General features: G+C 42.8%; 1 protein-coding gene across 2 annotated transcripts in view; it reads left to right on the top strand.

Moving 5' to 3' along the window:
• The window catches only part of LOC135508732 (protein kinase C-binding protein NELL2a-like), a 99,318-nt gene that overhangs the window by 67,788 nt on the left and 4,139 nt on the right, over positions 1-27,391 (top strand). For both annotated transcript variants that reach the window (XM_064928961.1, XM_064928960.1), the window contains exons 16-18: positions 21,048-21,188; positions 23,392-23,585; positions 24,243-24,419. In XM_064928961.1, coding sequence (XP_064785033.1) covers positions 21,048-21,188; positions 23,392-23,585; positions 24,243-24,419 — 512 coding nt within the window. The remainder of the gene's footprint in view (positions 1-21,047; positions 21,189-23,391; positions 23,586-24,242; positions 24,420-27,391) is intronic.

Raw genomic sequence — 27,391 nt, 5'->3', positions numbered from 1 at the left:
AAAATATGCCCATTTTAATTGATGTGCAAACTTGCTGAGGTGTTCCATTGTGATGAATCTTTTATTTTGTTTTCAGCTCATTTTATTCTCCTTTCATTTCTGTTAAAAGTAATTCCAAGCTTGTTAGGCTTTATTGTTGTTTTGTTCTCTTCTCAGATTGCCAACTGTGCCTTCAGTCGCTAATGGCAACCCGTTGTTGCCCTTGGCGGCAGTTTTCTGTGGATACAATAAGACAATGAAAGCAGACAGAAGAAGAGTGGTCTTGGTACTTGTCTCATTCCTACTGTTTGTGACGCATCTTCACACACAAAAAAAGTAGTCAGGCTACTCTTCAGAATGTGCTTCAAGGATACTGAAATAAGAACTTATTTCAGATGTTAATTATGTGGAGAACAACTTGGTAGGTAGCTTTGAAAAGCTTTTAACTATTCAAGGCTAGTTTTTCAGACTATTACAGTACTTTCATACTCAGGCTAAATTATAATGTTACATATAAAGTGACATCTCAAGAAGTGATCTACCGTTTTGGTTTTACTGTTATCTTTAGTGGACAGACGACGTAAACATAAATGGTGCCGTGGATCTGTCATGATAAAATGGGATGCGTGAGATCAGCAGCATTTAGTTCCGGTGCTTAGGTTTTTTTTTGTCACTTATTTGGACAAATCACAATTTCGCAGGTGTTAGCATGTTTAGAATTTCGGAAGATGAGGGGACATTATGCTCATAGACTTGCCTGTAACATGAAAGGGTAACAGAAAGGGTGAAGCACTTTGTTCCGGTTCCGATCCTCGCTATATCTCTTTTCTTACATATATGGACCCGGAACTTAATCGAGCATCTGACCAATTAGGCAAGACTTTAGTTCTGGGTTAACCAAGATTCATTTTACTGTAGTGTTTTCCACAGTGATCATGTTTCATCCACAGTATCTAGATGTACTATTGACCATAAGAGGATATAATGTACTGTATCTGATTATAAGAGCTTGGCATTATCCTGTCTACATTTCAATTAAGAAAGGTTGCAAGTTATTCATCTCAATGCCATTTCTCATATTAGGGCGGTGTAGCCTTGCTCTTGTCAGTGTCCTGCAACCAACCCCTTTTAATCAAGGAAATCCCTCATAGTTCTCCCAACAGCTCCACTGTTTTATATGACAGACACAATTTGTTGCCTGGCTAAAGAAAGAGAAGAGAGGATAAAGTACAGCTCTGTACCAGACCAGAACCCTCTTTGAACACGGTGAGAAAATAGCCGGAGCCCAGGGCCCACTCCGACACATCGACCAGGAGGAAGAGGAGTGGGTGGGTGGATGTATGCAGACAATTAGACCAACAATTTGTTACTGCAGACCTCATTAGCATGGAGGACAGGCAGGCAGGCAGGCAGGCAGGCAGGCAGGCAGGCAGACTGACTGACTGACTGACTGACTGACTGACTGACTGACTGACTGACTTACTTACTTGAAGGGGTCTACCCATTTTAGATGAAATATCCTTGGAGTGTTCTAACATTCACTAAAATGTTGTGCTCAACATCTGTAACAACCACCACAGAACATTCTCCATGTTTGTATAAAACATTTGCCTGATGTTGAAAGAACGTTTCTAGAACACATTTCCTCTGTTCTTTAAAGGTTCCCAGAATGTTTCATTAGGTTGGGGAAACAGTCTGGTGGGAACTTTGTGGGGACATCCCAAAAGATATGTTCCCAAAATGCAAAAACTGTCCAGCTGTGCTGACATTCAGATAATGTTTGTATCAGGGTGCACAAAACATTGCTTTTGATGTTGCAAGAATGTTGACAAAACAGCCTTTCTGAGTTTTTAAAGGTTCCCAGAACAGGAAATTACATTGTGGGAACAGTGTGGGTACATTACAAGAGATTACAACAAAATATGCTCAGTTGTGATGACATTCCTGCAATGTTTAAGTTAGGTTGCAAAGGACACTCCCTTAATTTTGTAAGAATGAAACACAGCCATTTTTCTTTACACTTCATATGTTGACAATCTGCATATGATTTAATTCACAGGACAACATTTAATCATACAAACACAACCATATGTTTTTACACTTCAGATGTTGACCATCTGCACATGTGGGGTTTGAAAGTGCAGTGCTCGGTTCCCAAGCCAGGTCGTTTATCCTCTGCGTCACCATGGAACCCCTCTTTAATCTTTTTTCCTAGCTTATAATTTGTATATATATATATTTTTTATTATCTCTGCATTGTTGGGAAGGGACCGTCAGTAAGCATGTCACTGTTAGTCTACACCTGCTGTTTATGAAGCATGTGACAAGTACATGTTTGATTTGATTTCTTTAATGGGCAACTCAACCGACTGGTTGAGCAAGAGTTCCTGAAATTGTAAAACAACAACATATTAGTCATTTAATCATTCTGAAAGGATGTTTGAAAGGTCAACAACATTTGTACATTGTTGTCATATCCCATTTTATACACAGTTAGTACAAAAGTGGTAGAGGTGTGGTTTTGCTCCTTGCTTCAACCATCTTTGAATGAGTGTTTAAAAAACATATTGGAGTCTGATAATGGAAACCACATGATCATTTTACTAAATGGTATTGGTTGAGATGATAAAATATGCCAAACAAAATTAATGTTTAATTTCATTTAAAATTGGTTGTCAAATTTAGTTCAACCGTTCAACATTCCATGAACCTCTACACAACACATCAAACGTGTTCTAGGGACGTTCTTCCAACATCAGGTGAATGGTTTTGTACAAACATTCTACCATCATCAATGGACAGTTTTTGTGTTATGAGAACATTTGCTGCTACCTAACGGATGTTCTGGGAACCTTCACAGAACCAATTTTGGTTTGCTGGGTAGTCTCTTCTAGTCACGTCACTGTTTCCTGAAGAAGGGAGTGAGTGTTGGAACAATATGGCAGTGATTGCTTTTCCTCCCTTAAAGGCATAGTTCATCCAAATTACATAGTAGTTTCCTTACCGCATAAGCAAACGTTTGCATGGGGAAACAGTGCGAAGGAAAATAAACCAAAGCATGGATTGCTTTCAGACCTTGTCCATAGACTTCTTACAGGGTAAGGAAAGCAAAGTTTTATTTTGGAAATAAAAACTCCCTCCCTCCCTCCCCATGAGTATCCATGTGACTCAGGGGGGCCTCTCTAGTTGATCTCAAACGGGTTGTTTGTATTCATTATTTATTTAGAGCCTTATGAAAGAGTACTCCATCACGGTTAATTAGCACGTCTTTAATTAGGCTGCCTACTAATGGCCTGATGAGTTGTCGTTTAGCTAAGCACAACCTGCTGCTGCTGCTGGCGAAATGACATATCTCACAGGGGGAGAGCTGGGGAGAACACAAATACTGTGAACACTGTACTGTGGAAAGCATCACTGTAATGTACGTTTTTGGCTTTTACCAACTCGCACTGTGGAAAGCACAGCTGCACTTTACTGTACTGTCCTATACTGTAAGACTTTAGATATCGGGTTCTGTTCTGTTTCTGAGCTGACATTAGCATGTACTCACACTGTGAAACATCTGTACTGCACCTCTGTACTGTACTGAAAGACAAGGTCCCTGGTTCCATTCTCTGGGCTTTTACTCGGTCTTCTGTCTGTGCTTCCTATTGTTCTCCTCTGTCTGTCCTGTCTGTCCTGTCTTGTCTGTCCTGTCTGTCCTGTCTGTCCTGTCCTGTCCGTCTGTCCGTCTGTCAGTCAGTCAACTGGACGTACACATGTCTCTCTGTTTTCTTCCTACCTCTACTACACACCTCTGATCTGTCTCTGCTAAGACTAGCATCCTTTCCCACAGCAATGGTACCAGAAGACCAGGGGACCACACTGCCTGTGCTGGCCCCAGCAACATCCTAGTTGTGAATGAATAAACACATTTATTAGATACAGAATAAATGCCTAATAGATTACCCCTGGCTCATAATACCTTATGAAAGCCTAACTACTTATATTGCAAATATATACTGAGTGTATAAAACATTAGGAACGCCTTCCTAATATTGAGATGCACCCCGTTTTGCTCTCAGCCCTCAATTCGCCGGGGCATGTACTCTACCAAACATTAGGAACACATTTGTAATATTGAGTTGCACACCCCCCCCCCCCCCCCCCCCTCCATTTTGCCCTCAGAACAGCCTCAATTCGTCGGGGCTTGGACTCTACAAGGTGTCGAAAGCTTTCCACAGGGATGCTGACCCATGTTGACTCCAATGCTTCTCACAGTTGTGTCAATTTGGGTGGTGGACCATTCTTGATAGACACTGGAAACGGTGGTGCGCTTGGCACCTAAATATTATGAATTGCCAATTTACTCTCTGAAAGGCACACATACACAATCCATGTCTCAAGGGTTAAAAATCTTTGATTCCCCTTCATCTACACTGATTGAAGTGGATTTAACAGGTAACACCAATAAGGGATCATAGCTTTCACCTGGATTCACCTGGTCAGTCTACTTCAAGGAAAGAGCAGGTGTTCCTGATGTTTTGTACACTCAGTGTCAATTCCTGGCTGTCATACATGTCCCCCCTATCCTAAAGCTTAATTACTATTACATATAGAATGATGGATTGATTTCCAGTGTTGTGCTTCATTTGACAGTATGCAAATCCTTCTGTCAAGAAGTGACGCCTTTCAAATTTCAAGCTTAAACATCACAAGTACAGTGAAATACCTTTCTTGCAAGCTCAAAACCCAACAATGCAATAGTCAATAACAATATATTACTAGAAAAAAAAACACGAGGAATAAGAAATATGAAATACACAATAAAATAAATATGTAAGCATTATATATACAGGAAATATTTTTTTTAAAGTCAGTTCCAATAGCGTATTTACATGTGCAGGGATACTGGAGTGAGGGAGGTAGATATGTACAGGGTTAAGAGGACTGGGCAACAGGATATAAGATATACAGAGTAGCAGCAGCTTGCATGTGAGTGGGTGTATAGAGTCAGTGTAAATGTATGTGCATATTATGTGTGAGTGAGCAAATGATGGAGTGTGTGTGTGTGTGTGTGTGTGTGTTGGAGTGACCGTGTGTGTGAGTGTGTAGGGCCCTGTGAGAGGGCATAGAGACAGTGCAAATATTGGAATAAAAGGTCAGTAAAGATACAAGGTAAAAGCTGTTCAAGAGCCTGTTGGTGTCAGACTTGATGCACCGGTACCTCTTAGTGTGAAGCAGCAGAGAAAATAGTCTATGGCTTGGGTGGTTGGGGTCTTTGACGATTTTCCAGGCCTTCTTTTCACACCGCCTGATATAGAGATCCTGGATGGCAGAGAGCTTGGCCCAAGTGATGTACTGGGCTGTTCACACAACCATCTGTAGTGCCATGCGATCGAGGGCGGTGCTATTGCCCTACCAAGCAGTAATGTAGTCCACGATCAGCTCCTTGGTCTTACTGACATTGAGAGGTTGTTGCTCCAGCACCACACTACCAGGTCACTGACCCCCTCGCGGTAGGCTGACTCATCGTCGCCAGTGATCAGGCCTACCACCATTGTGTCGTCAGCGAACTTGATAATGGTGTTGGAGTTGTGGTTGTCCACACAGTCGTGGGGGAGCAGGGAGTACAGGAGGGGACTAAGCACACACCTCTGTGGGGCCCCTGTGTTAAGGGTCAGAGTGGTGGAGGGGATGTTGCCTACCCTCACCACCTGGGGTCGGCCCATCAGGAAGTCCAGGACCCAGTTGCAGATGGAGGTGTTCAGACCCATAGTCCTATGCTTGGTGACGAGCTTGGATGGGATAATGGTGATGAATACTGAGCTCTAGTCAATGAACAGCATTCTCACATAGGTATTCCTCTTATCTAGGTGGGTAAGGGCAGTGTGGAGAGCAATTGAGATTGGGTCATCTCTGGATCTGTTGGGGCGGTATGCAAATTGGAGTGGGTCTAGGGTGGCCGGGAAGGTGACGTTAATGTGTGCCATAACCAGCCTCTCGAAGCACTTAATGATTACAGAAGTGAGTGGTACAGGGCGGTAATCATTGTGGCATGAAGCCTTAAGAGTTCTTAGGATCAGGGATGATGGTGGTCATCTTAAAACATGTGGGGATTACAGACTGGGACAAGGAGAGGTTTAAAATGACCGTGATTATGCCTGCCAACTGTTCTCTGCATGCTCTGAGAACGTGCCCTGGAATACCGTCGGGGCCCATGGCCTTGTGGGTGTTGATTAAAGACCCACAAATCAAATCAAAATCAAATCAAATCAAATGTATTTATATAGCCCTTTGTACATCAGCTGATATCTCAAAGTGCTGTACAGAAACCCAGCCTAAAACCCCAAACAGCAAGCAATGCAGGTGTAGAAGCACGGTGGTTAGGAAAAACTCCCTAGAAAGGCCAAAACCTAGGAAGAAACCTAGAGAGGAACCAGGCTATGTGGGGTGGCCAGTCCTCTTCTGGCTGTGCCGGGTAGAGATTATAACAGAACATGGCCAAGATGTTCAAATGTTCATAAATGACCAGCATGGTCGAATAATAATAAGGTAGAACAGTTGAAACTGGAGCAGCAGCACGGCCAGGTGGACTGGGGACAGCAAGGAGTCATCGTGTCAGGTAGTCCTGGGGCATGGTCCTAGGGCTCAGGTCCTCCGAGAGAGAGAAAGAAAGAGAATTAGAGAGAGCATATGTGGGGTGGCCAGTCCTCTTCCGGCTGTGCCGGGTGGAGATTATAACAGAACATGGCCAAGATGTTTAAATGTTCATAAATGACCAGCATGGTCGAATAATAAAAAGGTAGAACAGTTGAAACTGGAGCAGCAGCACGGCCAGGTGGACTGGGGACAGCAAGGAGTCATCATGTCAGGTAGTCCTGGGGCATGGTCCTAGGGCTCAGGTCCTCCGAGAGAGAGAAGGAGAGAATTAGAGAATGCACACTTAGATTCACACAGGACACCGAATTGGACAGGAGAAGTACTCCAGATATAACAAACTGACCCCAGCCCCCCGACACATAAACTACTGCAGCATAAATACTGGAGGCTGAGACAGGAGTGGCCCCATCCGAGGACACCCCCGGACAGGGCCAAACAGGAAGGATATAACCCCACCCACTTTGCCAAAGCACAGCCCCCACACCACCAGAGGGATATCTTCAACCACCAACTTACCATCCTGAGACAAAGCTGAGTATAGCCCGCAAAGATCTCCGCCATGGCACAACCCAAGGCGGGGTGCCAACCCAGACAGGATGACCACATCAGTGAATCAACCCACTCAGGTGACGCACCCCTTCCAGGGACGGCATGAGAGAGCCCCAGTAAGCCAGTGACTCAGCCCCTGTAATAGGGTTAGAGGCAGAGAATCCCAGTGGAAAGAGGGGAACTGGCCAGGCAGAGACAGCAAGGGTGGTTCGTTGCTCCAGAGCCTTTCCGTTCACCTTCCCACTCCTGGGCCAGACTACACTCAATCATATGACCCACTGAAGAGATGAGAAATAGAGATGTGTGAATTTAAGTATGCTCCCTCTAATTCTCTCTTTTTCTCTTTCTCGATGTACGGCAGGACCAAATCGGAAAGATAGGTAGGAGCAAGCCCATGAAATGCGTTGTAGGTTAGCAGTAAAACCTTGAAATCAGACCTAGCCTTAACAGGAAGCCAGTGTAGAGAGGCTAGCATTGGAGTAATATGATCAAATTTGGGGGTTCTATTCAAGATTCTAGCAGCCGTGTTTAGCACTAACTGAAGTTTATTTAGTGCTTTATCTGGGTTGCCGTAAAGTAGAGCATTGCAGTAGGCTAATCTAGAAGTGACAAAAGCATGGATACATTTTTCTGCATCATTTTCTGACAGAAAGTTTTTTATTTTTGCAATGTTACGAAGAAGGAAAACAGCTGTCCTTTAAATAATCTTGATATGTTCGTCAAAAGAGAGGGTCCAGAGTAACGCCGAGGTCCTTCACAGTTTTATTTGAGACTACTGTACAACCATCCAGATTAATTGGCAGATCCAAAAGATCTCTTTGTTTCTTGGGACCTAGAACTAGCATCTCTGTTTTGTCTGAGTTTAAAAGTAAAACATTTGCAGCCATCCACTTCCTTATGTCTGAAATACAGGCTTCCAAGGCGGGCAATTTTGTGGCTTCCCCATGTGTCGTCGAAATGTACAGCTGTCTATCGTCCGCATAGCAATGGAAGTTAACATTATGTTTCCGAATGACATCACCAAGAGGTAAAATATATAGTGAAAACAATAGTAGTCCTAAAATGGAACCTTGAGGAACACCGAAATTTACAGTTGATATGTCAGAAGACAAACAATCCACAGAGACAAACTGATATCTTTCCGACAGATAAGATCTAAACCAGGCCAGAACTTGTCCGTGTAGACCAATTTGGGTTTCCAATCTCTCCAAAATAATGTGGTGATCGATGATATCAAAAACAGCACTAAGGTCCAGAAGCACAAAGACAGATGCAGAGCCTTGGTCTGACGCCATTAAAAGGTCATTTACCACCTTCACGAGTGCAGTCTCAGTGCTATGATGAGCTCTAAAACAAGACTGAAGCATTTTGTATACATTGTTTGTCTTCAGGAAGGCCGTGAGTTGCCGCACAACAGCTTTTTCCCAAATTTTCGAGAGGAATGGTAGATTAGATATAGGCCAATAGTTTTTATATTTTCTGGGTCAAGGTTTGGCTTTTTCAAGAGAGGCTTTATTACTGCCACTTTTAGTGAGTTTGGTACACATCCGGTGGATAGGGAACCGTTTATTATGTTCAACGTAGGAGGGCCAAGCACAGGAAGAAGCTCTTTCCGTAGTTTAGTTGGAATAGGATCCAGTATGCAGCTTGAAGGTTTAGAGAAAAATACTATTTTCATCAATGTGTCAAGAGATATAGTATTTAAAAACTTGAGTATCTCCCTTGATCCTAGGTCCTGGCAGTGTTGTGCAGACTCAGGACAATTGAGCTTTGGAGAAATACGCAGATTTTAAGAGGAGTCCATAACTTGCTTTCTAAGTTCATGAATTTATCACTGCTGAAGTGAAAGCCATCCTCTCTTGGGGAATGCTGCTTTTTAGTTAGCTTTGCGACAGTATCAAACACACATTTTGGATTGTTCTTATTCTCCTAATTAAATTGGAAAAATAGGATGATCGAGCAGCAGTAAGGGCTCTTCGAAGCTGCATGGTACTGTCTTTCCAAGCTAGTCGGAAGACATCCAGTTTGGTGTGGCGCCATTTCCGTTCCAATTTTCTGGAAGCTTGCTTCAGGGCTCTGGTATTTTCTGTATACCAGGGAGCTAGTTTCTTATGACAAATGTTTTTTGTTTTTAGGGGTGCGACTGCATCTAGGGTATTACGCAAGGTTACATTTAGTTCCCCAGTTAGGTGTTTAACCAATTTTTGTACTCTGACATCCTTGGGTAGGTGGAGGGAGGCTGGAAGGGCATCAAGGAATCTTTGGGTTGTCCAAGAATTTATAGCACGGCTTTTGATGATCCTTGGTTGGGGTCAGAGCAGATTTTTTGTTGCGATTACAAATGTAATAAAATGGTGGTCCAATAGTCCAGGATTATGAGGAAAAACATTAAGATCCACAATATTTATTCCACAGGACAAAACTTGGTCCAGAGTATGACTGTGACAGTGAGTAGTTCCTGAGACATGCTAGACAAAACCCACTCAAGTCGATGATGGCTCCGAAAGCCTTTTGGAGTGGTTCTGTGGACTTTTCCATGTGAATATTAAAGTCACCAAAAATGTGAATATTATCTGCCATGACTACAAGGTCCGATAGGAATTCAGGGAACTCAGTGAGGAGCGTTGTATATGGCCCAGAAGGCCTGTAAACAGTAGCTATAAAAGTAATTGAGGAGGCTGCATAGATTTCATGACTAGAAACTTAAAAGATGACAACACAGCCATTTTTTTGTAAATTGAAATATGCTATCGTAAATGTTAGGAACACCTCCACCTTTGCGGGATGCACGGGGATATGGTCACTAGTGTAACCAGGAGGAGAGGGCTCATTTAACACAGTAAATTCATCAGGCTTAAGCCATGTTTCAGTCAAGTCAATCACATCATGATTATTATCAGTGATTAGTTAATTGACTATAACTACCTTGGAAGTGAGGGATCTAACATTAAGTAGTCCTATTTTGAGATGTGAGGTATCACAATCTCTGTCAATAATGACAGGAATGGAGGAGGTCTTTATTCCAGGGAGATTACTAATGCGAGCACTACCATGTTTAGTTTTGCCCAACCTAGATCGAGGCACAGACACGGTCTCAATGGGGATAGCTCAGCTGACTACACTGATTATGCCAGTGGCAGACTCCACTAAACTGGCAGGGTGGCTAACAGCCTGCTGCTTGGCCTGCACCCCATCTCATTGTAGAGCTAGAGGAGTTAGAGCCATGTCTATGTTCATAGATAAGATGAGAGCACCCCTCCAGGTAGGATGGAGTCCGTCACTCCTCAGCAGGCCAGGCTTGGTCCTGTTTGTGGGTGAGTCCTAGAAAGAGGGCCAATTATCTACAAATTCTATCTTTTGGGAAGGGAAGAAAACAACAGTTTTCAACCAGCGATTGAGTTGTGAGACTCTGCTGTAGAGCTCATCACTCCCCCTAACTGGAAGGGGGCCAGAGACAATTACTCGATGCAGACACATCTTTCTAGCTGATTTACACGCTGAAGCTATGTTGCGCTTGGTGACCTCTGACTGTTTCATCCTATCATCGTTGGTGCCGACGTGGATAACAATATCCCCAATTTTAGCCTTAGCCAGCACCATCTTCAGATTAGCCTTCACGTCGGTAGCACTACCCCCTGGTAAACAGTGTATGATAGCTGAATGATTTTTAAAAAGTCTAATACTATGGGTAATGGAGTCGCCAATGACATGGGGTGTTCAATTTGTCAGAGCTAATGGTGGGAGGTTTTGGCGTCTATGACCCTGTAACAGGTGGAGGAGAGACCAGAGAAGACTCGGACACTGACTCCGACTCGTTGCTTAATGGGGAGAACCGGTTGAAAGTTTCTGTCCGCTGTATGAGCGACACCAGTTGAGCATTCCTACAGCATTTCCTTCCAGAAACCATGAGAAAATTGTCCGGCAACAGGGACTGTGTGAGAGGATTTCTACCACTATCTGTACTTATTGATGACACAGACTCTGTTTCATCCTTTCCTAAACTTAAATTACCCGCGACTAACGATTGTGTCTGAAGCTGGGCTTGCAGCACGGCTATCCTCGCCATAAGGCAAATGTTCTCCTGTATATTATAAGTACAGGCCCTGCAATTAGAAGGCATAATGTTAATGTTACTACTTAGTTTCGGTTGGTGGAGGTCGTGTAGAACCATGTCCAGGTAAAGCATCCGGGGTGAAAAAGTTAAATGAAAAAAGTCGAGCGAGGGAAAAATATATATATATATATATATATATATATATAAAACGGAAATTTAAAAGTAAAAACTGTAAAGTTGGCAGGTAGCAAAGCAACACACCGCACAGAAGCATGTAAACAAGTCTACAAGTTGTGACTGGAAATGATGATAACATATTGGAAGGAACAATAGACAACAACGAATTGTAACTGCTCTATACATTCCACTTCAGGACAATAAAAAGTATAATCTGGCGAATAACAAACTGTACAATAGCATTGTACAGTGCATTGTACAGTTTGTTATGCGGCAGTTTCTTATTTTTATTGTCCTGAGGTGGAATGTATAGAGAAGTCACTATTAGGGCTGTTGCGGTGACAGTATTACCGCCACACCGGCGGTCACGAGTCATGAAGGCAGTCAAATACTCACTATAATTAGGCTTCTCCAAGCTCTGATGCTGCTGATGGTCATTAGTAGCCTGCCAAACATGCTAACTGCCCGGTAATCAGCACTCCATTGTCCCTCTAATCACTCTGACATCACTGAAAATGTATTCAAAAATCTAGTCAAACACTTGAGAGACTATGCTATTGAGTGAGAAAACAGAGTGATGGCCACTAATAAAAAGAGGAGGATCCCATCAGCTTTCTATAGGCTAGGCCTATTACATTTATTTCTAAACTTTCCTAATATTAAGCACATGGCTTATATTTGCAACAGGAATATAGCCTACCTGGCTGGCATGAAAATAGACCACGGGAAAAGCGTCCTCCATTCGCTATTTAATTGCATAGATGAGATGCTACCCCTGTTTCATTATAGGTGCGTGATAATGGGCCAGTCTAAATGAATAAAAATGTCATACATATATTATTTAATACATGTAAAGACAAGATTAAATCAAGAATAGTCTGATGGGTGACAATATTAGCCTATTAATTGTGAAATATATATTATCACTTGTGAATGATGCCCAGCATAAGAAGAAATGCCTTTTTTTGTGTGACTTTTTCTAATCATAGTTGCACACCTCATGTAGCCCAGCCTGTAGGCCTATATGTTTAAATAAGGTTTGTATCACAACTAATACGTTTCAAGTTTGGGGAAGATCATTTTCACCATAAAAATGCACCTTTATAATAAAAGCATTTACATTCATGAATGCATTTGCGGTCACTTTTGAGAACGGTGTTTTCCTCTTATGGAGCATTTGCGCTTATAGCCGACTACCATGTGCGCATTGCTGCGCTTATAATGTGAAGAAATAGTCTAATAGTCTTTTGGACTATCGGGGATAGTAGATTGACATAGGCTAGTGCTTTTGCTGTTCGCTAGGCCTACAAATCTTTTTGGCTGACGAAAAGTATATTTGGACAGTTCTTGGATTAGGATGCATGCAGTTGCGTCCCCGACATGTCTGTCTTCACTTGTAGCCTGTGAGAAAGACTTGATCATGTGTATGAGAGCCATGTGAGTGGGTCGCACTTCGGATTGCGCAGCACACTCAGGAAGAAGGGCACAACGCAGCACTCCGGGACGGAAAAGGCATGGATATTTTTAGGGTGCATTACGACCACAAAGGGGATGCTGCTGTAAAAGTCGAGGCATTATCAAGTGCTTGTCAAATTGTGAATGAGAGACTGATGTAGTGTGTACAGCCTGTGCAAAAAAACAAAGCAAAGCTCATGCCTTTCAAGCAACTTTTTTCAAATCATCATTGGAGTCTCATCATGCAGCCTTATAATGTATTAAACATCAAAACATATAGCCCACCAATTATGGAAATGCTAAAGTTATAATTAATAATTCTAAATTAATTATATAGGAGTACCTATTTCTTTAACCGCTCAACATAGAATAGCCACATGTGCGCACTCCCTCAAATCTTTTGGTGAACATTTTTATATTTTATTCAGCTTTGTTCAATTGTATTCTTCATACTATAAAATAATGCCACGGAAATTATAAGCAAATCTTGTCTGCAACTAGTGTAGCCCACAGCCATTTGGCATAACCACATCGGGACCTAACATAAGGACAACTCAGATTATGCTATTCTTTTCTTCTGAAATATACTACATTTTCTTCATATAATGCTTCTTTAGACCTGTCTAAAATAAATATGGATTTATTGTGAAGGTGTAGGCTATATTACATAGATTTATTCAACTTTTTAAAATGTGTGGAAGCCAGGAGATGCTAAATGTGTTTATGCTAATTAACGGTCAATTACCGTGAGACCGACAGTTACTTGCTTGACAATCACCGGCTGACTAAATGTTGTGACTGCCACAGCCCTAGTCACGATAACAGCTGAAAACTCCTTTGGGAGGTAGAATGGTCAGCTTTTGACCATAGATATTTCAAGATAGGTGAACAGTGGGTTGACACTCCCACCTGCTGGAATTAGCACACTAGTTGGAGTTGATGAAGATGCAAACCCCTCCCCCCATCGATATCCCTGACTCCACTGTCCTGTCCGTCCTGTCCATTGAGTTGGATAGCCGTGGGGGGTATCTTGTCTGAGAGCCATGTTTCAGAAAAGCAAAGAATATAGCAGTTCCGAGAGCTCCATTGGTCGGAGATCATCCATTTTATTATCAAGTGATTGTACATCAGCCGGTAGAATGGAGGGAAGAGGTGGCCGGTTTTCACTTCGCATTAATCTCACCAGGATGACCCCTCGCTTGCCTCTGTAACGCCGCCATTTCCTCTTGGGTAGCCCGAAAATTGGGTTGGTATTACAGAGAGAGAGAGCAGAGCAGATGAGTCCAAGAAAAAGCCGTTATTGGGGTAAGTAACTGCTGATCTGATGTTCAAGAGTTGTTGTCGGTTGTAAGAAATAATAGCGGATACATTTTGTGAAAATAATGTAAAAATAAACAACAACATAATCACAAAACAGCAAAGTTGTGCCGGAGCAAGACGGCGGCAATCCAGTGGCGTGCCAACTTGTTCCAGCGAATGAAATTGGCGGGGCTTTCCAGCCTCCAGTGGCGGTGACTATGTAATGTAATCCGACAACAGAGTCACTCGTTACTACAGCTCATAAACTAAGACTGGCTAAAGAGACTGAGATTGAGAAATTAGAAGTGAATAAACATTGATAAAAACAATTCAAATACACAGACACACCCCGAATTGACCTTTAACAGAGGATTACTTAGAAATTATTATGCATTAATTCAGTGTTTCATTGTAATACATGACTTGTAATTTAATAATAACAGTAGCACTGTATTTAATGTCTAATAATAGATGGCTGTTGGCGTATGTGTTATAAAAGCCGATCGAAATCATTTTTGGGCTATTGCAAGTTAGTCCCTGTCATATGAGTTCCCCTGAGTGTTAATTAGCCTACTATTTCATATGATATACAGCCAAAATATGAACTGGCAGCAGTAGACTAAATCTGTGTCCGAGTGTGTGACTTTTTATTTTTTTTCGTCTTCTGCAGCAGCAGCTGATCTGTCAGTGCAATAAGCCTAGCATCATTTCTCAGCACAGACACAGTCATAGCACTCAGACAAGCAGAACCAGAATTTTTTTAAAGTTGGTCAATTTCACCATTTAAAAAAAAAAATCTAGTTAGTGTTCAGTCAGATAATGAACTGGAAATCTATCTATAGACGTCACTTCGCCATGCTTTTCCTGTTACCGAGTAATGAGTCCGTCCTCCTATAGCCCCTCCCACCAGCCTCCACTGGATGTTACTGTTGTTGCGTTGTACGTACAGACTACTTTAACGCACCACTCTATTCTACCGACACCTCGCCTGGATCAGTAATCTTTCAAGTCAACACCAAATTTTAAATCCACTTAACACCAAAACATGTATACAGGAGACGACAGCAGAACCGTATTTGAAAAGGGATTAGGAAGTGACGTGTAACAAATAATATGTACTCCAAGTTCAGCAGATCAGGATTGTCCTTCATTTCCCTGTGAAAAATAGAATATTGTAATTATATTGAACAGTATGTGAGATCTTCTGTCTGCAGCTGGTGCTCTGAGTGATAGAATCCTATAGAGGACTGTCCAGGCCCTGAGGTACTGCTGTCAGTCAAGACGAGAGGAGAGAGCCTCTAGCTCTGTATCTGCCTCTGCACATATAGAGAGAGAGAGAGATGGTGAGAAAAGAGAGCAATAGAGAGAGAGAGGAGAGAGAAAGAAAGAAAGAAAGAAAGAAAGAGAGGGAGAGAGAGATGGAGAGGGAGGGTGAGAAGGAGGACAAGCAGAAGGAGGGAAGGGAAGACGTCAACCCAATATTTGAGTGTCCTTGGAGAGCAGTTTTAATAGAGCCTTTATTTCCAGCCTGTCGCTCACCATAACGAGCGAAATAACCATGTCTGTCCAATCAGCCCTCTCCACCTCCCTTCCACTCTCTTTCTTTATTCCCCCTCTCTCTCTCGCTTCTTCATCCCTCTCGCTCTTTCTCTCGCTCTTTCTCTCCCTGTCTCTCTCTCCTCTCTCTTTCTTTATCCCCATCTCTCCCCCTGTTTCTCTGTCTCCACCACTATCTCTCTCTCAGTAGCCAAGGAGACCTGTGTTTGGCCTTGACCTGCTTGGAGAGAGAGATGGAACTCTCAGCTCTCTGTTATGTGTTGCTGTTTTTCACTGAAAATAACATATTATACAATTCACGGCCAAGCTGAAATAGAATGTGATTTTAGACTGGAATCAGGCTGCTTATTGGGGCATCACAGTCATAATTCCTCACGCTTTCTTATACAGTGAGTATACAAAACATTAAGAAAACCTATTCTTTCCATGACATACATGTATGTAGACTGACTAGGTTCATCCAGGTGAAAGCTATGATCCCTTATTTATGTCATTTGTTCAATCCACTTCAATCAGTGTAGATGAAGGGGAGGAGACAGTTTAAAGAAGGATTTTTAAGCCTCAAGACAAATGAGACATGGATTGTGTGTGTGCCATTCAGAGGGTGAAGGGGCAAGACTACATATTGAAGTGCCTTTGAACGTGGTATGGTAGGAGGTAGGTGGTGCCAGGCGCACCAGTTTGTGTCAAGAATCGCAATGCTGCTGGGTTTTTCACGTTCAACAACTTCCTGTGTGTATCAAGAATGGTCCACCACCCAGAGGACATCCAGCCAACTTGACACAACTGCGGGAAGCATTGGAGTCAATATGGTCCCCTGTGGGACGCTTCGGTACCTTTTAGAGTCCATGCCCCGATGAATTGAGGCTGTTCTGAGGGCAAAGGGGGGTGCGCAACTCAATATTAGGCAGGTGTTCCTAATGTTTGGTATACTCAGTGTACATTCAATTTACACACACCGCCACCATGTTGTTTTTGCTCTTAATGGTAAATTGAAAATTGAAAGATGTAGTTGTGAATACGTGCCTTGCATTTGTGATGACATCTCAATTCAGATGTGACAGGAAGCAGTTAAAGAAGAAGCGTTTGCCGTTTTAGAAGGTATATTTAAAGCCACTGTCAATTTGCCAAAGGCCTCAGAAGTACTTTGCTGTAATTGTGATTAACAGCTGTGGTGTCACATAAAGGAAGTAGAGGGTGAAACGTTTCATTGGAAACGTAACCTCCTGGGCATGTAAGCTTAACAACAGAACAGTTTTAATGAATATACGCTGAAAATAGTTCCATTTGTGTATATTTAGAACTGCATTGCCTCTAGTTTATAAGTAGTGACTAACCGCTCTGTCTTTCTGTGAACAATTCCATGCAGTTAGATTGGATAAACTATGATTTAAAGGCCCAGTGCAGTAAACATTCAGTTTTTCCTGTATTTTGTATCATATTGGGCAACAGCTGCTTTTTAGCAGTGTTATTTCCTTTATAGTTGCTGGTTGAAAATACAATCTACATAGGACCTTCTAATGTACAGGTTTGTATGGGCGGGAGTTTCAGCGTTCCATGGTGACATCACCATGCAGTAAATTGGTTAATAGGCCAATAACAAAGAGTTCCAAACCTCTCTACCAATAACAGCTGGTTTTCAGTTTCCCACTCCCCACTCAAACCACTCCCTGCCAGTTCTAGCAAAATTCTTGCTTGAGAAATATTTTTTTTCTAAAAAGCTATTTTTGCCCATTTTAATGGAAATCTATTACAGTAAGGTACTTAATTGTTACAGAGAAATTATTTGATATTGATTTAAAACGGCTGCATTGGGCCTTTAAATAGATTCAGCTTTTTTCCCCTTCTTGGCTCGAGACCACATGCCGCTTCTCTATTTCAAAGCGTGTGAAGCTCTGTCAACTGACATTCACTGGCAACAAAGAGCATGAGAGATTTCACTATAGAGAATATGCTTAATTTCAAGCATAGTTATTCCTTTTGGTAACCAAATGATATGCTTTTATCCAGAACACAGTTGACCGAAATACTTATTTCCTGAAGGAAGAACATCACCATCCCCTAGACTTAAACATGATGTCTATATCCCTCTACCTGCTGTAGGACTGTATACATGTAACGTTTAACCACCTTTTTGAGTCCCAGCATGAATGCAGTTCCCTTAAAGCCATGTTGAAATATGTCATGTATAGGAGCACAGAAAACCTGCTGTGTTTGACTTAGACAAACGTTCACATCTCTTAAATAGATAAGGGCCTAATCTCCACGACATTTGATCAATGGTTAATCTGCTGGAGAAATTCTATTAAAGGGTTGAAGGCTCATTAGCCGATAGATCTGAATCCTATTACTGCTGTGGCAGAGGGAGAAGACACGGAGAGAGATGGGAGGGGAGGAAAGGAAAGGAAAGAAGAGAGGAGAGATGATAGGGGAGGAAAGGAGAGAAGGAGAGATGAGAGGGGAGGAAAGGAAAGGAAAGGAAAGGAGAGAGGAGAGATGCAGAATATGGATCCCTACAAATCAGCTGGGCAAGACAATCTGGACCCTCTCTTTCTAAAATTATCCGCAGAAATTGTTGCAACCCCTTTTACGAGCCTATTCAACCTCTCTTTCATATCGTCTGAGATCCCCAAAGATTGGAAAGCTGCCGATGTCATCCCCCTCTTCAAAGGGGAAGACCTAGACCCAAACTGTTATAGACCTATATCCATCCTGCCCTGCCTTTCTAAAATCTTCGAAAGCCAAGTTAATTAACAGATCACCGACCATTTAGAATCCGACCGTACCTTCTACACTATGCAATCTGGTTTCCGAGCCGGTCATGGGTGCACCTCAGCCACGCTCAAGGTCCTAAATGATATCATAACTTCCATCGATAAAAGACAGTACTGTGCAGCCGTCTTCATCGACCTGGCCAAGGCTTTTGACTCTGTCAATCACCGCATTCTTATCGGCAGACTCAATAGCTTTTGCTTCTCAATTGACTGCCTCGCCTGGTTCACCAACTACTTCTCAAATAGAGTTCAGTGTGTCAAATTGGAGGGCCTGTTGTCCCGGATCTCTGGCAGTCTCTATGGGGGTGCCACAGGGTTCAATTCTCAGGCTGACTCTTTTCTCTGTATATATCAATGATGTCGCTCTTGCTGCTGGTGATTCTCTGATCCACCTCTACGCAGACGACACCATTCTGTATATATCTGGCCCTTCATTGGACACTGTGCTAACAAACCTCCAGACGAGCTTCATTACTTTGGACGGTTCTGACCTAGAATATGTGGACAACTACAAATACCTAGGTGTCTGGTTAAACTGTAAACTCTCCTTCCAGACTCACATTAAGCATCTCCAATCCAAAATTAAATCTAGAATCGGCTACCTATTTCGCAACAAAGCCTCCTTCACTCATGCCGCCAAACATACCCTCGTAAAACTGACTATCCTACCGATGCTTGACTTCGGCGATGTCATTTACAAAATAGCCCCCAACACTCTACTCAGCAAACTGATGTAGTCTATCACAGTGCCATCCGTTTTATCACCAAAGCCCCATATACTACCCACCACTGCGACTTGTATGCTCTCGTTGGCTGGCCCTCACTACATACCGCCTAATCTCAGCTCACTGGTCACCATAGCAACACCCACCAGTAGAATGCGCTCCAGAAGGTATATTGCACTGGTCATCCCTGAAGCCAACACTTCCTTTGGCCGCCTATCCTTCCAGTTCTCAGCTGCCAATGACTGGAACGAATTGCAAAAATCTCTGAAGCTGGAGTCTTACATCTCCCTCTCTAACTTTAAGCATCAGCTGTCAGAGCAGCTTACCGATCACTGTACCTGTACACAGCCAATCAGTAAATGGCACACCGGACTACCTCATCCCCATATTATTACTTACCCTCTTGCACCCCAGCATCTCTACTTGCAAATCATCATCTGCACATCTATCACTCCAGTATTAATGCTAAATTGTAATTATTTTCACCTCTATGGCCTATTTATTGCCTACCTCCCTACTCTTCTACATTTGCACACACTGTACATAGATTTTTCTATTTTTATTTTGAGTTATTGACTGTACGGTTGTTTATTGTGTAACTCTGTTGTTGTTGTTTTTGTCACACTGCTTTGTGTTTATGTTGGCCAGGTCGCAGTTGTAAATGAGAACTTACTTATTTAACCTACCTGGTTAAATAAAGGTGAAATAAAGAAACATTTTAAAGATGAGAAGGAGAGGGGAGGAAAGGAGAGAAGGAGAGATGAGAGGGGTGGAAAGGAGAGGATTAGAGAGGAGAAGAGGACAAGAAGAAGGGAGAGGCCAGAGAGAGAAGAGAGGAAAGAATGAGAGGAAGATGAGGAGAGGAGGCCTGAGCGGTGCTCTCCAGGGGATCCTGCTGGGTTCTGTTTTGTCTGGGGGAATCGAATGGGAAGGTCACTGACAGTGCAGGGCCATTTTCATAATGAGGAACTCTGATAATGCATCACACATGCACACAATCATAAAGAAGCCATCAGTGTCTACACAGACACATTTAATCAATCTAAAACCTGGGTCCTCATATTTAGCCCCCACCCCGTTTTCACTAGCATCTCTCATCTAATTAAATATGGGTTTAAATAGTAGGGCATTTTCTCATACGGTGCAGTTGATTCAGATGTTGAATGTATTTACACCTCGTTCCTTTGTAAGAAATGGTTGCTCCCTTCGTTGTTCGTTGAAATAAATAGTTTGACAATAGGCTAGTGATGAGAAAAGAGAAGAGTGGGAGAGATAGAGGGTGGGATACAAGACTTGTGAGCATGTGACGAATGCTGTATTGTGGAGAGCATAATTAGAGTCAAGGTTGAAGCCTGGTTCCTGTGCTCTTTACCGTCAATGAGACCTACAGCAAGAATGGATTCACAAGCTTCCAAGGTCTTCCGAGGGGTTTTAACACCTCTCTTCAGGGGACATTTGTTTTGTGCTGTAATGAAACAAAATCAAGTAAATATGTACGATTCATTACAATTGCCATGTTCACAAACTGATTTCTTCTATTGATGAATGTACCCGTCTCTCGCTGTGTTTTCATGCCAGATCGATACAGCGTGCATATCCTATCAAATCCTGGACACGCTTTTGTATCAATTATGGATCAGTCAATGTTGAAAAGCCTATCAGGCAAGAATGAAGCTAAGTTCTGGATGCGGTTCCTGCTGACATGATTCAGAACAAAAACTATTGGAGATTGAGGTATGTTCTTACATGTCTCTCTCTCTTTCTGTCGCTCTCTCTCTCATTCTCTCTCTCACTCTCTCTCTCTCTTTCTCTCTCTCACTCTCTCTCTCCTGATAGACATTGATGAGTGTTCTGATGGGTTTGTGGAGTGTAATGACAAAGCCATCTGTGTCAACCTGCCCGGCTGGTACCACTGCGAGTGTCGCGATGGCTACCACGACAATGGATTGTTCTCGGCCAATGGGGAGTCGTGCATAGGTGAGTTGACCCGCCCCTTTTCTCTCAATACTAAAAGAAGCTCCGTGGTTGTAGGCAAACTTCATTCAGCTCGTCACATGATAATGCCTATTGAAATTCCACGCATAGAGTATATTAGCACACTAGTTTGTGTGTTTCCATTATTCTAGTGTATTCTAACATTGATCATAGCAGCATATCTAACCATTGCAGAGATAGACATTTCCTTGGCCTTCTTTTGGTCATTTTTTTGCTGTCTGGTGCAGTGTTATTGGACATACCATTACTGGTTCATTTTCCTCCAAATCCCTGTCTGCTTTTTACTGCTCATGGAATCTTTCTGAAACATTCTCTAGTCTAAAGCAACCTGTCAAGGGCTTGTCAAAATGGAAGAAAACCCTCAATCTAGCAGTGCACCTCAGCAGTAACAGTGCTGCAGCTCTGTCTGTCTGCCTGCTATATAGCCTAATTTTACCTGTCAAGTCTACCTGATCGACACAGCCCACTGGGCACAGACGTCAATTCAACGTCTATTCCACGTTGATTCAACGTAATTTCATTGAAATGACATGGAAACAACGTTGATTCAGTGTGTAGCCAGTGGAAGAGCACATTAAAGGGGAAGTTTACCTAAAATCCAACATTTCGTAAGTGAGTCCATATATTGAAACCAGTTTCCCCGATTCTATTTTGGGGGAGAGGCGAAGACAGTAGCCAAGCATTACAAATGAGTTGTACGAAGTAAAACAACAACCTACAAACATATGTTTATAATCTGTAATACATTTTTTATGGCTATGGGGCTAAAAGTAATTATATTGTTAGGATACTCATGGCCACTATTCTGTCTATTCTTCAATGTATTTATTTTTTATTTAATCTTTATTTAACTAGGCAAGTCAGTTAAGAACACATTCTTATTTACAATGACGACCTACCCCGGCCAAACCCGGGCGAAGCTGGGCCAATTGTGCGTCGCCCTCCAGGCTGTATCACGACCAGATGTGATACAGCCTGGAATCGAACCAGGTACTGTAGTGACGCCTCTTGCACTGAGATGCAGTGCCTTAGACCACTGCGCCACTCGGGAAAAATGGCACAATAAAATTGTATTTGTCACATGCGCCGAAAACTTCAGGTATAGACTTTACTATGAAATGCTAATTTAGGAGCCATTTCCCAACAAAGTTGAGTTAAAAAGTAAGAATTACTGTCCATAACAATGTAAGATGACACAATTACTGTCTAGCTCCTCAACATACGCTAACTGGTAGAACATCTAGACTACAACACAATAAGATCAACTCAAAATGCAATGATTAGACTATACATACGTCCACACGCTTTCTTTTCTCAGAGGACGTGTGTGAAGCTAGCCACAATAAGGATTAGCCACAAAAGGGAATTTGCGGTTCGCCTTCAAAATAAAAGTCCTCCATTTAAAATGATTTAAAACGGATACAAGTACATGTCATATTTGGACTAGATAATGCTAAACAAGATAGGAATGTTGTTATTTAAATCCAACAAAATATAATTATTTATTTATTATTATGGTTAGCTTCACACAGGTGGCTGTAGGAGTGTTTACATCATATTTCCTGTTTGTGTCGCTAGTAGCCATCTTCTGCACGTGTTTGTATCTTTCAATGGAAAGCAGTGAAATGTGCCTTCTTTCCTAGATTTATTACATAAGTCCAGCCAGGGACCAAACTCTTTAGGCTACCTGTGATACATCTTTTAACTTTTGCGCCTGCTCCTTCTCCCTCCTATAAAACTCACATGTTACATCAAGCTCCAAATAACGGCATATACCTCACAGAGTTGCCCCACGAGAGCGCAGTTGTTACCCATGTCCGCTGTTGTTGCAGTCGGCCACATAATATAATGATATCAAATAATCACAATAGTTTTAGGTGGAAAAGTACACATTTCCTGACTCAAAACCAATAGTAATTTTGATAAAAGTAAGTCATTTGGCCATACACTTTCAATAAAACAAAGAATTTATCAACAATTTGCAGATTTCTCAATCGCTCTTTGACAACGGAGCAGGTCACAAAGACTCATCATGAGTCACGTGATCCATTTTCACAGCTTTTCAGTTCTAGTTTGGAATCATCTGTCTTTTTTTAAGCAGTAAGATGTGTGCATTTATGCATAAGCTACGGTATTTGAACTGCGTTGAGCATATGTGTGAAGTCATCTCTCTTGCTCCCTACAGATATCAACGAATGCAAGATGGGGAGGAACACCTGTGCCAATGACACAGTGTGCTTCAACTTGGAGGGGGGCTATGACTGCAGGTGCCCCCACGGGAGGAACTGCACTGGAGACTGTATCCTTGACAACAAAGTCAAACACAACAGGCAGATCTGGGTGCTGGACAACGATAGGTGCTCTGTCTGCTCCTGTCAGGTGAGACAGAGAGGTAGATGGGTATAACACAAACAATGGTCAGATCAGTGGTGTTCTATTAGTTGTTGTTAAACAATATGATGATTGGTTATCAATTCAGTTTGATATATGTTTAACCCAGAGGTCTGAACATGTAAATGCATCAACCAGTTGTTTGGAAAACTTGGTTTTAAATGAACCAAAATAATATCTATATTTTCTTTCATGATTTTACGGCTACAGTCTTGAAACGTTTAGTAATTTAGTGTTTCATTTTTGATAATGTCTGGCAATGCTAGCAGGTGATTATAGAGGATTAGTATGGGTATTGAATGATCAAGCATCACATTATTAAGTTGATTACAGAGGAGGAGGGCAGAAATTAAGCTTAAATGAAACAAGTCATTTTAATTGATTGGAAAAATTGAGAACCTGCCTGTCAAAATTAGCAGTATTGAACGTCTGAGTGAACAGAGAGCATAAACATGTTGTTGTTTTGGAGCGGTCACGGTCAGCTAGTAGGGAGCAATGGTAATTTTGAGTGTGTGTAATTAACCAATAACCAAGGTCAACTAGCAAAATTGTTTGTGGGTTAAAGACCTCAAGACAGTACTTTGAGACTGTACTCGAGTCGTGTGTCGAATGATAGACCATGCATCTGCCCACCCCTCTGTGCAGACTGGCCAGGTGATGTGCAGGAGGATGGTGTGTGACTGTGAGAACCCCACAGCTGACCTGTTCTGCTGTCCAGAGTGTGACCCTCGCCTCAGCAGCCAGTGTCTGCACCAGAACGGCCTGCTGACCTACGGCAGTGGAGAGTCCTGGGTGGAGAACTGCCAGCAGTGCCAGTGTCTGGTAAGTACCAACAATACACAGCCTATAGAGAGATAGGACACACTGTACTCTGCTTTAGGAATTCATGTACGGGAGATACTGGACATCAGAATGGTGGCCAGGAGAATAGTAAAGGTGTGTGTTTACAGGCATGTGCAGTTCCCTGTGTCCACACAGTGGGTGGCCTCGGAGAAGTGTTGTGGATAAGCTTGTTAGCTTGTCCTGGCAATATATAAAACAGAATTATGATGTGTCAAGAGCGTTCTTTATTGAATCTCCCATGAAGAAATGTGCACTGTTTGCATCGACTCTCTCCACTGTGCCGACCTTTTCTAAGGTTCCCGCATCCCTGCTGTTCAAACAACAGGAAGGCTTTTTTATGAGGAATTCACACTAAATCTGACAGAACATCACTACCTACTGCCTCCGATACGCCTTTCAGACACACTTTACAACCAGATATATTTTTATTAAATGCAAATGTCACGGTAGCCATTCTCCCTGGCCATTCTGCTCCCAGAGAGAAGCAACACTTAGCTGCATTTGTGTCACTATGTCTTTGCGTCGACCCACAAATCCCCGTTCTGTCAGCGCTCTCTCTCAGCCGCCCGCCAGTCCCCTCCGGAAGAGTGGTATTACTGTTGGTCATTTTCTCCCTCAGATCAAACAGAGTGTTGTAGAACAGACACACAGACAGCCATGCCACATCACTCTCCTTCTGTGATTAGCATATGAATACAGGGACATAAATGGTGCAGGTCCATACAGGATTTAACCCAGTGTTTTACCCAAAAGGCTCAGACTTTTCTATTTCCATCTACGCGGACTGTCACCCGTCTCTCACTGGGCCATAGCTGCGGTGGACCTGCTCTCACTTGGGGTCAAAACCACGCCACTGCTACTTTTCAACTGTCATTTATGTAGCAATGTCTAACTGTGAACTTTAATACCTGCCCGCAAAACAACTGTTTTTTATTATGCAGAGGTTGATGATTCTGCTCATTACAAATCCTCACTGTCAGCCCTAGCTATGGAAACACAATTTACCTAATATAACATAAGGGTGTATACACTGGTGTTACAGTCGAAAAACAGCATAAGTCAGATCCATAGCTAGAGTAGCAGGCAGCATAATGTTGTTCCCTTCTCCCATTGTGATGCTGTCCTTAAGGGCCTTGGGTGGATTACTTACAGCAGGCCATTATAGGGCTGGAAAAGTGTTGGAGAGGCAGGTAGATGTAGGCTGCTACCTCTCTCCCTCCCTGAGGCAGGCACTCATATCCACGCACTCAAGCGCGCGCGCACACACACACACACACACACACACACACACACACACACACACACACACACACACACACACACACACACACACACACACACACACACACACACACACACACACACACACACACACACACACACACACACACACACACACACACACACACACACACACACACACACACACACACACACACACACACACACACACACACACACACACACACACACACACACACACACACACACACACACACACACACACACACACATACACACACACAGCCACCAGTCAAAATGGTATAAACAGCAGCGCTTGAAAGAGAGGAGCGGAGGAGAATGGTGCGTAGAGATAAGCGTGGGATCCAGTAGCATGACAGGGACGTGAAATGGACCCTGAATGCCTCCATAGTTATCAGAGCCAGAACCATACGGGCTCCGCTCACCAGGGAAACGGACAAGCTTAGAATCTTAGACAAAGATACAAGCCACCTTTTACTTTACATTTACTTGTGCACTCAAGCGAATGACAGAATATGTTCTTTGACGTATGTACACTGTATATACAAAAGTATGTAGACACCCCTTCAAATGAGTGGATTCGGCTATTTCAGCTACACCTACTGCTGACAGGGGTATACAATCGAGCACACAGCCATGCAATCTCCATAGACAAACATTGGCAGTAGAATGGTCTTACTGAAGAGCTCATTGACTTTTAACGTGACACCATCATAGGATGCCACCTTCCCAACAAGTCAGTATGTCAAATATTTGCCCTGCTAGAGCTGCCCCTGTCAACTGTAAGTGCTGTTATTGTGAAGTGGAAATGTCTAGGAGCAACAACGGCTCAGCCACGAAGTGGTAGGCCACACAAGCTCACTGAATGGGACCGGCGAGTGCTGAAGTGCATAGCGCCTTAAAATCGCCTGACCTTGGTTGCAAGATCACAATGCACAATGCCAAGCGTCGGCTGGAGTGGTGTAAAGCTCGCCGCCATTGGACTGGAGCAGTGGAAATGCGTTCTCTGGTAAGATGAATCAAGCTTTCTTCATCTGGCAGCCTGACAGACTAATCTGGGTTTGGCGGATGCCAGGAGAACGCTACCTTCCCCAATGCATAGTGTCAACTGTAAAGTTTGGTGAGGAGGAATAATGGTGTGGGGCTGTTTTTCATGATTCTGGTTACACCTCTTAGTTCCAGTGATGGGAAATCTTAACACTACAGCATTCAATGACATTCTAGACGATTCTGTGCTTCCAACTTTGTGGCAACAGTTTGGGGAAGGCCCTTTCCTGTTTCATGACAATACCCTCGTTGACAAAGCAACGTTCCAATTCACCTTTGGGATGAATTGGAACGCCGACTGCGGCCAGGCCTAATCGCCCAACATCAGTGCCCGACCTCACTCATGCTCTTGTGGCTGAATCGAAGGAAATCCCTGCAGCAATGTTCCAACATCTAGTGGAAAGCCTTCCCAGAAGAGTGCAGGCTGTTATAGCAGCAAAGGGGGGACCAACTCCATATTAATGCCCATGATTTGGGCATTAATATGGAGTTGGTGATATGTATATCGAATTATATGTTCAACGAACAGGTGTCCACATACTTTTGGTCATATAGTGTATCTCTGACTCGCTACAATAGGTATAGAATGTTATGGTTTATAGGATACTCTTTTAGCCATAGATCTGGAGACATGAAACATG

This window comes from Oncorhynchus masou, chromosome 22, assembly GCF_036934945.1.
Source record: "Oncorhynchus masou masou isolate Uvic2021 chromosome 22, UVic_Omas_1.1, whole genome shotgun sequence".
In the NCBI taxonomy this organism is placed as follows: Eukaryota; Metazoa; Chordata; class Actinopteri; order Salmoniformes; family Salmonidae; genus Oncorhynchus; species Oncorhynchus masou.
This window is presented reverse-complemented; position numbering and strand designations above follow the sequence as displayed.